Source organism: Crocodylus porosus, unplaced genomic scaffold (assembly GCF_001723895.1).
Source record: "Crocodylus porosus isolate Cpor-Errol unplaced genomic scaffold, CroPor_comp1, whole genome shotgun sequence".
Lineage (NCBI taxonomy): Eukaryota > Metazoa > Chordata > Crocodylia > Crocodylidae > Crocodylus > Crocodylus porosus.
Window position 1 is genome coordinate 5,951,998 of NW_017728933.1, and position 15,567 is coordinate 5,967,564.

Genomic DNA, 15,567 nt, shown 5'->3' on the forward strand with positions numbered 1-15,567 from the left:
GTTTAAGAGGAGGCTAGATGAACACCTTGCCGGGGTCGTCTGACCCCAGTGCTCTTTCCTGCCATGGCAGGGGGTCGGACTAGACGATCTGCTCAGGTCCCTTCTGACCCTAGAAACTATGAAACTACTATAAATGGAGTTAGCAGGCTGCAGAGGGGAACAGGTAAAATGTCAGTATTCCCACCCCATTCAAGTCCTTCCTCGTGCATATTTTTGATTAAGGTGCTGCATTGAGGGTAGAGGAATCTGGGTTCGGCATCTTACTCTACCACAAGCAGACTTGGCTCAGCTTTGCTCAGAAAATATTCTCGGTGTCCTCATTTCTCATCTTTGTAATGGGGGCAGCAAGGGCTCAGCACAACAGGGCTGCGGTGGGAAATTCTGTCACGTTTGGGAGTACCTCTGGTATGATAGGATGGCTGTGTAAGTCCTGGGTAGGGTCTTGGCTCTCCTATTGAAACATCAAAGATTCCTGTTTTTCCAAAATGAACTATAATTACAGCTGGGCGGAAGACAGTTTTCCATTACAGAAAAAATTTGGCCTTATCAAACCTTTTCCCCTCTTGAATTGGATTGAGAAATCTCTCATGTTTTCAGGGACTGTAAATCAAACAAACCCAGAGACCTTTCGTCTTGAGTGAATCAGAAGGTTGCATTTTGAAGTCTTCATTAAATTTAAACTATAAAAGGACAAAGCCAAAAGTCATGCTGGCTTTTCTTTATCAATCTTTTTATTTTTTTTAAAAACTGAAATGGGGAAGTTTCCTGACCCCCAAAACGGTTGACAGGTCAATGGGATTTGGATGCTTAATTCTCTATAAGACGCCTTTGCAAATACCAGTGTCTTATAATTAGCTTTCCTAGAGTGGCTGTGGGGTTGGGGGGCAAGGGCTGGCAGCGTAGCAATGGCAGAGGTGGCTATTGTGTTTATTCATTGTAGGTTTTCCATCTTTTTTTTTTTCCTTTCCTCCACTCCAGGAGAAGAATTTTATGAAGCTTCGCCTTACGAGCCAGTCACTTCTCGTCTCTCTGATATATTCAGACTCGCTTCAATTTTCTCAGGTAATAAAAACAAAACATGCTTTCACTGCTTTATTTTTCCTTTCCTGTGAATAAACCTGCTACCGGGCTCCATGGAAATGAAAATTAGCGGCTCCTTCTCCCATTCCTCATTCCCTTCCCTTCCAGCCTGTCTACCACCTCCTTAAATCTTAGCTGCACCCCTTGCATCCTTATGCCTTGACATCTTAATTATCTGGCTAACCTGTTTCTGCCTATAGCTGTGGATGACGTCATGAGAGGCCTGTCTGTGCAGAGATTTATTCTCAATTACCTCCCTGTGTGAGTGTGCTTAAGTCTGGGATAAGAATGCTTTAAATCAAATTAGTTTAAAGATTCGGATCAGTAGCAACAAGGCCCTTTTTGGCTTTGGCTAGACCTGCCATGCACTGGGCGAGTGATCACACAACCCGCTGGCAACAGAACCGTGCTTTTTTTGCCTCTGTGTGTGTCTCAAATCGATAGCCCCAGAGCCTTGTCTCGGTCGAGCTGGCGTATATTTGCATCCCCTTTGGTGGCTTGACTTGGCATTTAAACCAGAGTAACTGAGTACAGAGCCTGGTGCTACATTTCCAGAGTGTTGGACTGATGTGGGCTTATCAGTAATGCAGGATGAGGCTAAAAGACAATGCACAGAGCAGCTGAGTGACTTAGCTCGCTTAAACAGCTACAGGCGGGTGCAGGCTTCACAGCTGTGCCATACAAACTGGCATGCATGCCCCAGCTGCAGTCCTGCTTCCTGTTTTGAATGCTTGTAAGTTGGACTTTTTCGTCTCCAAATGCTAGTCCCTTGCAAGGGGGAGCAGGTGAAGAGGAAGTGAAGAAACGGAGCTGAGGCTGGAAGGTGCTCTCAGTTCTTACCTTCCACTCGTGATGGTGCTCAGAACAGCAGCCTCCTCCTGGGAGTGGCATTTGTACAAAGATGCTGTAGTTTAGGGTTTTTTATTTTTTTATTTCCCACCCCCCCTTTGGACCCAGCTGCTTCCAAGCCTCACGTAATAAGGAACTGATATAGTAGGCTGGAGATGTTGTAATTCGCTCATTTGTCTCATAGACGCACACAATGTGTTCTCTCCCCCAGCAGCCTGCCTAGGCCATTAAGCTGAGATTTCCCCAGAGGAAGACAAAGCTCCCAGTGCCACGAGGGATCTGAGACTGGCACCATCCCTGTTCCCTGGGTAGGATGTAGGATGACCGCTGCTGTAGCAAGCAGGCATGGGAAGGAGGAGGAAGGGGAAATCCATACTCGTGAAGACGTGCCTGGAGGTTATCTGGCCTGACTTGAACCTTTGTGGACAGGGGATGTGGCCACTTATCCCTTGCTTTTGGGCCAGCTTTGAGCACTTATAAGAGCCCGGAGATGGAGCAGATCTGTTTGGAAAAGAGTCTTTCAATGAGTGGAGAAGTGTGTGGGTGGATTTCCTGGTTTCCTGCCTCCTGAAATTTTTCCAGGTGACAAGAAGGGTCTGGAGTGGTTTGGTGGTCCCAGTTTGAAACAGGAGAAAAGTTTAAGTGATGTGCTGGGGGAAGGTATTCTTCAGACAGAGCTGGTTTATTGACCATCACTTGTTCACTGGAGCCCCCGGGGCCCCTTGTGAACCTTCACATGTATGAACAGCATGACGTTTGAGCAGCCCAGAGAGCAAGAGCAAGGCACAGTTTGTCTAGTCAGGAGGCCCACAATTGCTGCTTGGAAACTTCCAGCAAGTGACTTTTCCTCCCTTGAAAATGGCCTTTCCATGCAATTGCCCTTTTTTTTTAATTCCATGGAGAAAGATTCCATTTGTGCAAAGCAACATTAACAGCATTGTTTTCCACTGGGAAAACTGGAATGATTTTTTTTATTTATTTTTTTTTGCCTAGATCTGTTTGACCTGACTTGGAACACTTTTCTTTATTGAATGGACTGGAAACGATTCCTTTCTGAGTCAGTTAAGAACAAAATGAACCTGCCTTTTAAATGCATTGCCCTGGGGGAAGGGCTGTCCTCTAGGGAGCCCAGCTCATAGCCACGGAAGCAATAATACCTGTAAGGCAACATGGACCCAGCTGGTTAATTTTAGGAAAGGCAAAATGTTTCAGTCAAAAAATGTAGATGTGAGAGCCTCAGCCTCTCCAAAACACAACTTTTAGAACATTATGTCCTGCAAAAAAAATCCTGTCCTGAATCAGGACGCAAACTAATGTTGACATGTGTTCTGTGAGACAGAAATTTCAAAGCTTGCTAAATTTTTAATCCAGTGGGTTTAAAACCAAGATTTTTCCTGGCTCTTGGGAATAAATATCTTTGTGCATCGAAGTCTGTTTGCTACCTAGTAAAAAGCTCCTCGCCCTGGAACTGAAGATTAGGCTAGACTAATTGGACCGGCCACACAAGTGTTGCTGGGCTTCGTGGGAGAAGAACCCGCTCTGGGGTTTGTGCTCATCTGGAGTGGAATTGGGAAAGGGAAGGGAGTCTCTTGGGACACTTGGGCCTATGCTTTCCAAAATGGCTAGCTGGAACCCACGCCAGCAAAGTGCAGGTCTTCGGTTTGCAGGGGCACAACCAGGGTTTTGTCCGTTCACATGTAGGGACTTGATCGTACAGCTCAGGCAGGAAAAGCCCATCTCTTCAGGTGCCAAGATCCCAGGTACCACCTCTAGAGATGACCTGTTCAAGGGCATTATTGCAGGCTGAGATGTCTGTCTTGAGACCTCTTGAGGGGACCCAACTCTTAGGACAGAGCTGAGCACCCTCCGTTTATCCCTTTAAATCCTTTTGAGGTCCTGGGAATAGTGGGCTCTCTGATCCCAAGCGACTCCTGGAGACGTTCATGTCATCACCTTGTGACGGAGGGCGGAAAGGGCCGTGCAGGCTGTCCGAAGAGATGGCTGAGGTCTGTTGGTCTTCTCGCGCCGTCTTGGTGTCCTTCCTCTAATGGCGGGGTCGCTGAGACACCCTCGGCTCTCCTCGCCGGGACAGCCATCAACGCTCCCTTGCCAGGACGGTAGTGCCAGCCCTCTCCTGCAGTCAGCTGCCCTCCAGCCACGTAACCCTGGGACCAGGCAGGTCTTCTTTGCCCTTGCTCCCCCATTCCTAAGGCACCCTTGGGTACCAGCCTCGCCTGTACCTCTTGCTTGGAGGAGCCCAGGAGTCCTCCAGATGGGCCATGTTGCTATAGCTACTGAGTTCAGCCGTGATAATATAGAAGGCAAGAATGGAGCGGAAGGGGCAGAATCTGATTACTCTGCAGAGATGTATTACATGCCTCATTGCACTGTCTGCAAGGTTAGGGCTTCTTTAAGAGAGCATTCCCAGCAACGGGGCAGACTAATAGAAAAATGTCCCTTCCGTTTCTTCCAAATAAAAGCAGTTAAGGGCACAAGCGGCTGCTTCTGTCAGCAGTGAAGTGACATATTGCTGTGCTCTGCTGAGAGGTTAATACTCATAGCAGGAGCAGCGGAGGAGCTCACGTGCTTCTTACTGCGCTGGCTGGCCTGGCTGGGAAGGGCTCGCTCGGGGCAGGAGTGAAGGAGGGGATAGCGCAGCCCTGTTACCGTTTAGACTGACTATGGATTGGCGGGCAGAGGCTAACCAAGCATCTGGCTAGTCCTCGACCTTGACAGTGCGCTGCAGGGCCTTGCTCGCAGCCTCTGAGCTGTCATTCTCCAGTGTCACATCAGTGGCCTGCCTAATGCGAGCATAGTTGTTCTCACTTTTGTTCGCTTCCAAGCCTCTAGTCTCAGGCAGAGCGGAAAGCGAATTTCTTGTCTCTTTCCTGCTCTGTTCAGCACCGTAAAAGAAAACTGAAGGCAGCTGCTCGACTAATTATCAGCCGTATTGCAGTAATGCCCAGCTGTACCCAGAGCCCAGATTGTGCTAGGGGCTTGGGCAGACACTGGTCATACACTCTGCAGGGTGGCTAAATTAACTCATCTCTGGGCTGAATTTAAAAGCCTGGCTTTTGCTTCTGAAGCGAATTCGCAAAGCTCCTTCCCAAATGGGACGGCTCTGGGTTCCAGACAACAATAGCATCTATCCTTCCCACCCCACCCTCCCTGCCCAGCTCCCCATTATTGGATTAAATTATCATCAAGGAAAGATTTAGCTGGTGGATCGTAAGAGAGGCAAAAGCAGCGGGGATGGGGATTATGGGTTCATGGTTTGAGTTATTCACCCTCCCCCCCCAAATAAAACTAAAAAGAAATAGCTCTGGAATAGCTTTGTTTGGATGCAGCGGCACTTACTAGAGCGTGGGGTTGGCCTTACCCTCTGCCGTGGGGGTCTGGCGGGCGGGCTGCGGCAGAAGGCTGCACAGAGGGGCATATCGCTTTCACAGCAGCATGGGGCATAAAGTGATTATCTTTAGGTTGCATCCAAAGCCAGATGCAGAAAAACATGTTATTTAAATTTCACAGGATCAGGTTCCTCACCACCTGGCTGTCAGAGCATCAACACCATAGAGGTTACGATTGCTCCCCAATCCACCACCCTGGTGCGGGCTTGGTCGACGATGCCAATGCCCCTGCCCTAGCGTTTCCACCCGCCTTTCCGCTTGATGCCCTTTCTTCCCTCCCTCATTGGCCCTGGCAGTCTCCAAACCCTGCCTTGCCTTTCCCGCTACTCCCCTTTGCCGTCTTGCTGGCAGCCCCATCTTTCATGTCTTTGGGCAGCGGGTCCCCTCTATTCCACACCCCAATCCTTTTGCCTCCAATGCCCTTTATGGGCGGCAGAGGCCAGAGTTTCATGCAGCGGCTCCTCTCAGCTCCTCCCCTCCACCTGGCTGAGCTTCCTCGCTCTGCCCTTGCACGCATAACTGTAATGAGGCTGTGATGTTAGGAAGCGAGGAGAACGAGCTGCCCCTCTGGGACCCCCCCCCCGCCCTGACCCGAAGCCCAAGCGATTGAAGCAAATGAGCTGTTACTGTTGTTTGTCGATAACAAAGCTGAGCCAGAGCAGTGTTAATTGCCTGTGGGGATAGCAGTGGGATTACGTTCCCTTTCATAAAGGGGCTGTGTAAGCAAAGAGGGAGGTGATGTACACAAAACGCTTGCTAGCCATGGCCTGGCTGACCTGATTGGGAGTGCCTGCAATACCTTAGGAGGCGATGCGGAGAGGCTGGGACTTCCAGGGTCTGAGGCTTCTTGGCATCTCCACTGCACGCCCTGGCTTCCTCTGGCCCCTTGTCATCTGAATTGGTAACACCCGATGCTTGAACTGTCATAAGTAGCTAGCCATCTCTGCTCCAGAGAGGCCAAGGCTGGAATGAAAGCAGGGGCCTTGTTGCAGGCAGCAGCAAAGTGGGGAGCTAGGACCGGACTAGCCCTGGGTGCTGCGAGGGAAGAACGGGAGGCATCCGCAGAGCTGTGTGTGGGAGAGAGCTGCATAGCAGGGTAGTTGTACCAGCCCCTTCTGTGGTCAGGAAGCTTTGATGTCCTTGTCGTACAGTCTCCGTCCTTTCCTCCTCCATTTGCGCAGCTCCTTCCCATTAGCTGCCTCCCGTGCTCTCCCTGTCCTTGTTGCTAGGATTGTTACTCTGGTGCTGGGGGGGGTCCCCACCCGAGCTCAGTGCTCTCTGGTACTACACGACTTCTGTCTATGCTGTGAGGAAGGGTGAAGGGTATGAACTGTTTGCACCGTTTTCCCCCAGGGCTCCCTCCAAAAGCCCCACCTCCTCAGATCCCAGCTCCTTTCCACCTCATGAAATGTTAATGCTTGTACCTTATTAATGAGCTCCCCAGAAACCGCGCTCTTTCAAGCATCAGCTCTATTAAAATGCATCCAGGTCCCTGCAGGTCTCGGGTAGGGCAGGAGTGGGTGCTCGCAGGGATTATACAATAAGCTGGCACTTTGCATAGCTCTCACACTGATGCCAGCGCATTGGAAAGCCATCGCGTTTCACTCTCGTTAACCATTTATGGGGCTTTGAGGAGAGAGACTGATGCACCTCAGCTCTTCCAAATGGCATCCCGAGGCTGGTACCCAGCTGGGCCAGTGCCCCAAGTACAAAACAGATCGTGGATGCAAGGCTTAGTCTGTTGGACATGTTAAAAAGGAGGGTCTAGGAGATGGAGTGAGACCTCCATTTCTGGCTGGCTGCCTATCTTCCAGCACTATGCAACACCTGAAAAAGGGTACTTGTCTAGTATCTTTCCTAATACATTTGGTCCCATGAAAGTTATCCTCCAGAAACCCTTGCCTCTTGCATATTTCCTGGACCATCACAAGTACAACACCCGAACCCCACTATATCCTCACTGTGGCATATGAAGAAGTTGCCAAATTACAAGCATGTTGTCTGGGATGGGGGAGTGGGTCTTTGAGTTTGCTCTTGTACCCTGAGCTGTAGTTTCCCAGGGATGTATGCTGCCTTAATATTGCCTCAATATCTTCAGAGGCCTTTCCACAAGCCATGCCAGGGGAATGGCGTGGGATCAGTAATGGGTTGCACATGTGTTTGGGTGGAGGTTGACAGCTATTTTTCACACACTGCATTTTCAAATGCGGTGCGTCATTTGGAGCGGTGCTGGCTGCGAGTGAGGACAACGGTTGTACCAAATGTAGCATCGCTCAACCCAAGGCAATCCCAGGAGTTCAGCCTGGGGATTAGGGAAGCTCTCAGCCACTCTGGTTTCAACCTCCTCTTCCGGCGGAGGTTGCTACAGGGAAAGACACTGGAAAGCTGGGTAACAGGCTGGGCTTCTATCTATGATGCCTGAAATGCTTATCCTCAGAGAGATGGCTCTGTGGATGGTCCCGTTCCCTGCTTCTCTGAGCAGGGGCTGTGGTACAGAGGGCTGACTATAGGGAGCTGGTAGTGGGGACAGCCAGCAGCCGTGGAACAAAATAAGATGGGGTGGAAACCAGAAAGGGAGGCTTTTACCTAGGCCAGTGGTCTCCAAACTTTTTTGATCGCGCACCCCTATCAGTAAAAATTTTCTGAGCACACACTCCCAATATATGTATATTGATTTATTCATAAATTATATACATGTACTACTGTACTAATGTATTATGCACATTATAAAAAAAGCACAAAAACAGAAATTAAATTGTCGTTGTTTTTACCTCGTAATGTGGCTGACAAAGAGCTCGTACTAGGAGTAGGAGAAGTGTCAGCTCTGCCATTTTCTCGTTGCTCGCATTATTAGTATTATCTTCAATCCGTGGTTTCTTTGCAGGAATCTTTTTAAGCCACTTGTCCATTTTGTGAGGGTTAGTTTAATTAAAACTAGATAATGTAATCTGTAAATCCACTTAACCGGGCACATGTAAACTGCAATACCCTGAAAGCGAACGAACGCTTCTTCCCTCGGGATACCTCGTGTACCGTACGTGACACGTGACCATCCGACATACAGACTGAGTTAGGGCGCCAGTGTCAATCTGTATATTAAATATTGGTAAAGCTTAATTTCTTTCTTATTTTTTTTTTAGGTAAAAAATAAATAAAAATACAAGTTCTAATATTTTCTTCGCGCACCCCCTGGGATCGTCTTGCGCACCCCACTTTGGAGATCACTGACCTAGGCAGCTGCTTGCCATTTGCTAATTGCTGGGGCTCTGCAAATATTTCTGTTAGGAAACCCTCCTTGATGCTGCCATTTGTCTCTGCCAGGGGAAACCGGAGAACAATGGAAGAATCCAGGATCCTGGCTGGCTAACTGGGGAGGGGCAATTAGGGAAGAAATTACTGGTGCAGTCAGGTGACTTTAAAATAGCACCTGGCTCTCCGAGGGCAATTCATCACTTTGACAAAAATTTCGGCTTTCGCTCCTTCTGCGTGATGCGTGTTCCCCCCGCCCCCTCCCGGTTTTGCTGATTGCTGGGATTCCAGGCGCAGATGCAGGGCATCCAGCTGTGCACTTGGCACGCCACAGTTTCCTCTTCACCATCAGCAGTCTCCACTTAACCCCCTTCTCCCTGTCACCGCCAGGCCACACGTGGCCCTGTTCTTGGCACAGTTTGACATGCAGAGAGATGGGAAGTGCTTCTTGGAAGCACGTTGCATACATATTTACAGGGGCTGCTGTGCTGATAATGCCAGTGTTGGCTTGGCCCACTGCAGAAGCCTCTGTGCTGGGGGGGCTGCCTTGGGACCAAAGGACGAGAAGACACAGGGGTAGAGGTTACCAGGCTCCTTGGAGAATCAAAGGAAAAGCGTTCCCTGGCTTGGCCCTTGTACACTGTTGTGGGCTGCTCTTCTCCAGAGCCTGGTGAATAATTAATGTATATTCATTGAATAATTGACTACAAATATATTGCAAATTCATGACCTCAGTCAGACACTGAATATTACTTGATCCCTTTGCCATTTCTTGTCTGGTTCGGGTTAACTGCTTGCACGCCAGATGAGGACCCCTAATCTGGGCAGACCCTTGGGGAACCATGCATTTTTGGGTCCAGGCAGACCCAGTCCTGATGATAGATACACCCATCAACCATAGGCAGAGTGGTGGATTTGGGGCCTGCTAAGCAGGAGCTGGGGAGGCGAATCGGCTCCAGACTCCCATGTGTTTGTGTGTGTGAGGAGGGGAGGATAGTGCTCATGCTTTCTGACTCTGATGCAAAGGAGCCAGACTTTGGGTATGGCACGAAAGGATCTTGAGTGCTTGCACCTCATAGAAAAATCCTGCGAGGCAGAAGCTGATCCAGCTCTGCATTCTCAGGGCAAAGTTTTCAGCAGGTGGATGGAGAGGTGCAGCATCCTGTGCTTCAGTGGATACTGCATTTCCCTAATTCCTCATGCCCTCAACCTTCCCTCAGCCCTCTGGTTTGCAAACTCTGCAGCTACTCCCCTGTGTCCTCTGCCTGAACATATGGGCTCCAGGTGTGGGGTAGGCAGCCCCAGCTCTCGGTGGCTTGCTACCATGCCTGGCCAACCCTTCTCTCAGATGGCTGGTGCTCCACTTTGCCCAAGCTCTGTGCACGCAGTCAGGCCTCGTGCTGGTGAATGGATAGTGAGGTCTACAAGGGCTGGTGGGCCCAGGAGCTAGTCCTGCTGCTTGGCTTTCACTTCCTTCTCTGGGCACCACTGGCTTCTGAGTGCCCCTGGAAATTTGTGCTCTATGCAAGACACCCCAGGCCCAGGTTGCTGTTCTTGGGGCTTGAGTCTTGTTTGGGCCATGCCCTATTCCTAAGATCATAGGAAAGAAGGGCTGGGAGGGACCTCACAAAGTCATTAAGCCTTGGCAAAGCAGAGAGGCCTGAGGCCTAAGCATGAATAGGACTGTGGTGCTATTCCGATTCTTCCACATTTGTCCTCTACTCATCGTTGGACCAAAAGAAATCTCATGAGGTTCAATAAGGACAATTGCAAAGTCCTGCGCTTAAGACAGAATAATCCCATGTACTGGTACAGGCTGGGGATTGACTGGCTAAGCAGCAGGTCTGCAAAAAAAGGACCTGGGGGTTACAGGTCCAACAATGAACCAACAGTGTGCGCTGGTTACCAAGGCTGACAGCACACTGGGCTGCATTAGTAGGAGTGGTGTCAGCAGATTGAGGGAAGTAATTATTCCCCTCTATTTGGCACTGCTAAGGCCACATCTGGAGTCTTGTGTCCAGTTTTGGGCCCCTCACTACAGAAAGGATGTGGACACATTGGAGACCCCAGCTGACTTCCTGCCCTTTGGGCGGAGGGCTGGATTGATGATCTTCCGAGGTCCCTTCCAGCCCTGATGTCTATGAAATATGAAATCTATGAAATATGAGAGAGGGCAACAAAAATGGTGAGGGGACTGGGGAACATGACTTATGAGGAAACGGTGAGGGAGCTGGGGTTATTTAGTTTGGAGAAGAGAAGACTATGGGAGGATTTGATAGTAGCCTTTAAGTCCCTGCTGGGGGGTGCTGCAAAGAGGATGGAGCTGGGCTGTTCTCAGTGGGGACAGATGGCAGGACAAGGAGCAAGGGGCTCCAGTTGCAACAAGGAAATTGAGGTTTGATATTAGGAAAATTTTTCTCCCTAGGAGGGTGGCAAAGCACAGGTTACTCAGAGAGGTTGTGGAGTCTCCATCCTTGGAGGTTTTTAAGACTCGGCTTGACAAAACCCTGGTTGGGATGATCTAGTTGGGGTTGGTTCTGCTTGGAGCAGGGGGTTAGACTAGATGTGACCTCCTGACGTCCCTTCTAGCCCTCATCTTCTGTGATTGTAACCCTGTCTCCCTCTCTTGGGCAGGAATGGATCCCACCACCAACTCCAAAAGTAATCACTGCCTCGATGCAGCCAAAGCCTGCAACCTGAACGACAACTGCAAGCGGCTGCGCTCTGGCTACATCTCCACCTGCAGCAAGGAGATCTCGGCCACCGAGCGCTGCAACCGCCGCAAGTGCCACAAGGCCCTGCGCCAGTTCTTTGACCGCGTGCCCAGCGAGTACACCTACCGCCTGCTCTTCTGCTCCTGCAAGGACCAGGCCTGTGCTGAGCGCCGCCGGCAAACCATAGTCCCCTCCTGCTCCTACGAGGACAAGGAGAAGCCTAACTGCCTGGACCTGCGGAACATGTGCCGGACGGACCATCTCTGCCGGTAAGGACTACCCTGCCCCAGCTGTCACACCATCGATGCCAGCTCCTTGCATAGCTTTTCACCAAACCCGGTCCTTCTGGCAAAGTAAAGGGGAGTCTCTTCCCCTGTTCCCAGTTCCTCCCAGCCCAGGTGATGAGTGGGCAGAGAGGATGCTGTGCTGGAGTTGGGGAGGGAGCCCTGGTAAAATCCCAGTATTGTGTCCTGATGTCATTTGGAGGCAGGATGGGGTTGAGCTGCCCAAATGCTGTGATGCTACAGTTAGTTTGCAGCCCTCTTTGGTTGCCAGAGTCTCCTGCTGCTCTCCTGTGTGCGTGTCAATGGCTTCTCTTGTATTCTAACCTGGGGCTGGCTGGCTGCGAGCCTTGTCCTGCCACTGGCCATTTGGACCCTCTGGCTCTGGGAAGTGTTTGGCTAGTCAGCTCTTCTTCAGGGATGGAAATAGTTGCATCAGATTCTGCACCAGTGTGACCTGCTTTGCACCTCCACAGACTTCGGGGAGTCTGGAGAACTGGCATGCAGTGGGATGGGGGGTCCGGCTTCAGGACTTGAGTAGCGCTGTGTTGATTTGCACCTATAGCAAGTGAGACAAGTTGTCGCTGTTGTGCTAGTGATGGTCTCGTGCTGCCATGTTTCATGGCCAGCACCTTGCAGGTGGATTAAGTAGCTCTCCTGTTCCCTGGGAGAAGCCTGCAAAGGAGGTGAGAGTGGCTGAGGTGAGCATGGCCACTACCTGGATATGAGCACCACGATAAGCTGGCTTCCTGCCTGTAGACTCTGGGCACTGCACGTCCCGATATACCTTGTTCTTTGGACTGCGTTCATGCTCCTCCTGCTTTGGAGCCTGGAGAAGAGCTCTCCTACTTGCATGTAGACTTGGAGAGAGAGAAAGGGGTGTTTTGTCTGTGAAAGTCACGTCTCGGGTGCGGAGCTTCAGCTGCTCGGATTGCTCCATCTACCATATTGACTCCTTCCTTCCGCTGCATGATGAATACCTTTTTGTTTCTGACCAAGCTGGGGGAACTAGTGGAAACACTCTGGTACATGGATAAAGTTGGATTTGATTTTGACCAAGAAGGGGAAGAAAACCCTATGAAAGCTTTGGGGTGACGTTACAGCCACGGCGGTCTGGGAAATGGAGGAGAAGCAAGAGTTCTTGCGGATGATATCTTGTATTGAACCAACTGCCCGGTTGGGCTGAACTTCGACAAGCTTTCAAAGGCTGCTTTTGCTGTAGACTGCCTCGTCTTGTGGTAGTCATGCTGCTCCCAATCTCAGATTTAAAGCCCACTGGGGTAGGTCTGCAGGAGCTGCTGGCCCACTTCTAACTGCAGCGAAGCTATTCCTTACACGTGTGTTTAATCCCCAGCACAGGGGGCCTAGGTCTCGTTGGCTTGCTGTTATACCAATACCAAGGCTCTTACCTCCTGCATTGTCATGGGCAGACTGGGGCCTCGTGGAGCTCTGACCTCCATTGGGAGATGGGTGCTGAGAAAAGAAAGACAGCTTGGTGCTTAGGGCATAGGTGGGTCAGAGAGTAGCCCCCTGCAATGTGCCCTGAAAGAAGTCCCTTTAGCCCTCTGTGTCCCACTTGCCCATCAGGGAACTGTGAACCTCAGCAATGTCTGCCTTCGGAGGAGTACGGGGAGGATGAATACATTAAAGAGTGAGAGTTGCTCAGACACTTTGCTGATGGGGCCGTTGAAGTACCACAGATGGATCTGTCCCTTGGGTCACTTTAAACCTCCAAGCCTGAGTCGTCTCTGTCAGTGAAGTCGATTGCTTTCCCTACGAACTAAGTCAAGGGGGATCAGGATTTTGCTCTGTTGTGAACCTTATTATTCATACAGCAAAATCTCCCACCGTCCTCCGCAGAGGCAAATCAGGCTCATAAAGAACTCGTTTAATATAGGAGGTGTGTCCGTTCCCCATTGAGGTGGTGTCGGCTTCCAGAGGCGAGTGCCAGAAAGAATAAATAAAACCATCTCCACTCCTCGTCTCATGGCAAATGAATGCGTTTGAAACTTCTCAATGTGGCTTTTTATCAAAAAGTAATACAATAAGCCAATGTCTATGAATAAAAGATTTCAGGTTGGCTCTGCAAGGCGGCCAAATTAATGGCAGCTTTCCGTCAGCAGGTATGCGAGTCTGACGCTTGCTCAGACATTAAACGCTCTGGATGCATCCGACTCCGGGAGGGAAATAACCTGCATTAGGAAAGTGTTGAGAGAATGCCTGAGAGAATATAGAGCTTCAGAGCATTAATTATAGGCCCGTTCCAGCATGAAATGAAGTTGAGGCGGGAAGAGGAGAGAGCCGCACCGATGTGGGAAAGTGTGTGACATTTTCCTATGCTGTTTAACTTTGAAATATGTTCCTGGCAAAAAAAGGGGCATCGATGATGGCACCGAGTCACGGCTTCAGGTTTCTCTTCCTAGTGCTGGAAAAGAAGTGAAGCGTAGTGGTTAGAGTGGGAGGCCAGGACTCGGGTATTTGCCTGTAAGCTGCATTTTGGAAAGTTTGACTTGAATCACTCTTATAGACATGGGAAAAAAGAAAAGAAAAGATGATGCTAAGCACCTGCGTTATAGGGTGCCCTGAGCTGTGACGATGGCCTGTGGAGCACTTTGAGAGTTGTATGAAAGTTCGAGGGTGGCAATGTCGACCTTTATAGCACCCAGGAGTCCTGACTACCCATACTCCTCTATTAGACCCCACTCCCCAGCGCGCGCGCACACACAATTTCCAGTCCTCTGCCCTAATTCTATGGGCACATTATGCCAGACTTCTACCCTGAGTATAAATCTGCCATGGTTTCAGGATGGTGCTTGTTTTGGGCCAGAGGTCCTGGCTTGGGAAGGGGTAGTGAATCCAAGGTGCCTGTGGCAGCCAGTGTGGCCCTGCCCTGGCATTTTTTTGCATTTCAGGATAGACACACTTGGGCAGCAAACTTGACCTCCTTGTATTTGCAGCTGTAAATCTCTTTAAGAGCAGAGACTTGTCTGGAGCCAGGTGCTGCCCAGCCTCTCCACTGAGCTTTCCCTCTGGGGAAGCTGGCAGAAGCAGCAAGAGAGGAATTTTCTCTTTAGCTGCTGCCCTGAGAGCTAAACAGGAGATTTGATTCCCAGCATCGGGAATGGAAATGGCTCTAGCAGATGCTTTGGCTGAGCATGTGTGGAGACTTCACTGTGTGTTTGCATGCACGGGCTTTGTGTGTACTTGTATTTTTTGTCCAGCATCTCTGATCCGCAGTGAAACTCCTGCTCTTTCACTCCTGAGCCCTGACAGCTCTGCTAGCTTTCACCGGTCCTGTCCCGATGGCTTCTCCATCGTAGATCTGAGTGAAGGCTCCTGCTTTGGTTTTGGCAGCACGTATTCCCTTGCCTTCAGAGGTGATGTAGTGCTCTTAGTATCTTTGTCCTCAACCAGCTTCAAGCTTGAACCCTAAAGGTAAAAGCTTAGTTACCTTATGGTTTTATATACCACTGCCCATCACCGTGGTATTGGGGTATCTTCCATACAAAACTCAGAGTAATTGCTAATCCCTGGTGGATTTCATGGGGTCTCTGGCATTTTTGCCTTTCCAAAGCAAAAAGACTCCACCGTGCTTGGGGGTGAGGGTTTTGTTTTAAAAGTCTATCGCCTCACTTCTGTCGAGGGTGAGGTTGGGCCGGGGTGATTCTTTCAGGGTTGGTTGTTCTTAACATTTGCTGAGGACTTTGGGAGTTGAAGGGTCCTCAGTGCTGTGAGTGCTGGTGTTGTGGTGGAAAGCCGGAGCCAAGATGAAGGCACGGTCCCACAGAGCCGAGCAGCAGCATAGTGATGTGTCTGTCTCCCTGCGCAGGGAGTGCAGCTCTGCAGTTCCCTTGCCAGCTTCTCTGTCGAATTGCTGAGGGAGGCACAGAGGTTTCTGGGTAGCAGGTGGCATGAATATACAGCCAGGTGCGACTTGGACAAGGAGATCTGGAAGAAAGCAAATCCTGCCTCTTTGATCTCTCCTCA

At 50.2% G+C, this 15,567-nt stretch overlaps 1 protein-coding gene across 1 annotated transcript in view; it reads left to right on the forward strand.

Moving 5' to 3' along the window:
* The window catches only part of GFRA2 (GDNF family receptor alpha 2), a 28,850-nt gene extending 17,276 nt beyond the window's left edge, over positions 1 to 11,574 (forward strand). The window contains exons 3-4 of the mRNA XM_019546134.1: positions 979 to 1,062; positions 11,220 to 11,574. Coding sequence (XP_019401679.1) covers positions 979 to 1,062; positions 11,220 to 11,572 — 437 coding nt within the window. The 3' untranslated portion in view covers positions 11,573 to 11,574. The remainder of the gene's footprint in view (positions 1 to 978; positions 1,063 to 11,219) is intronic.
* Positions 11,575 to 15,567: the final 3,993 nt, after the last annotated feature.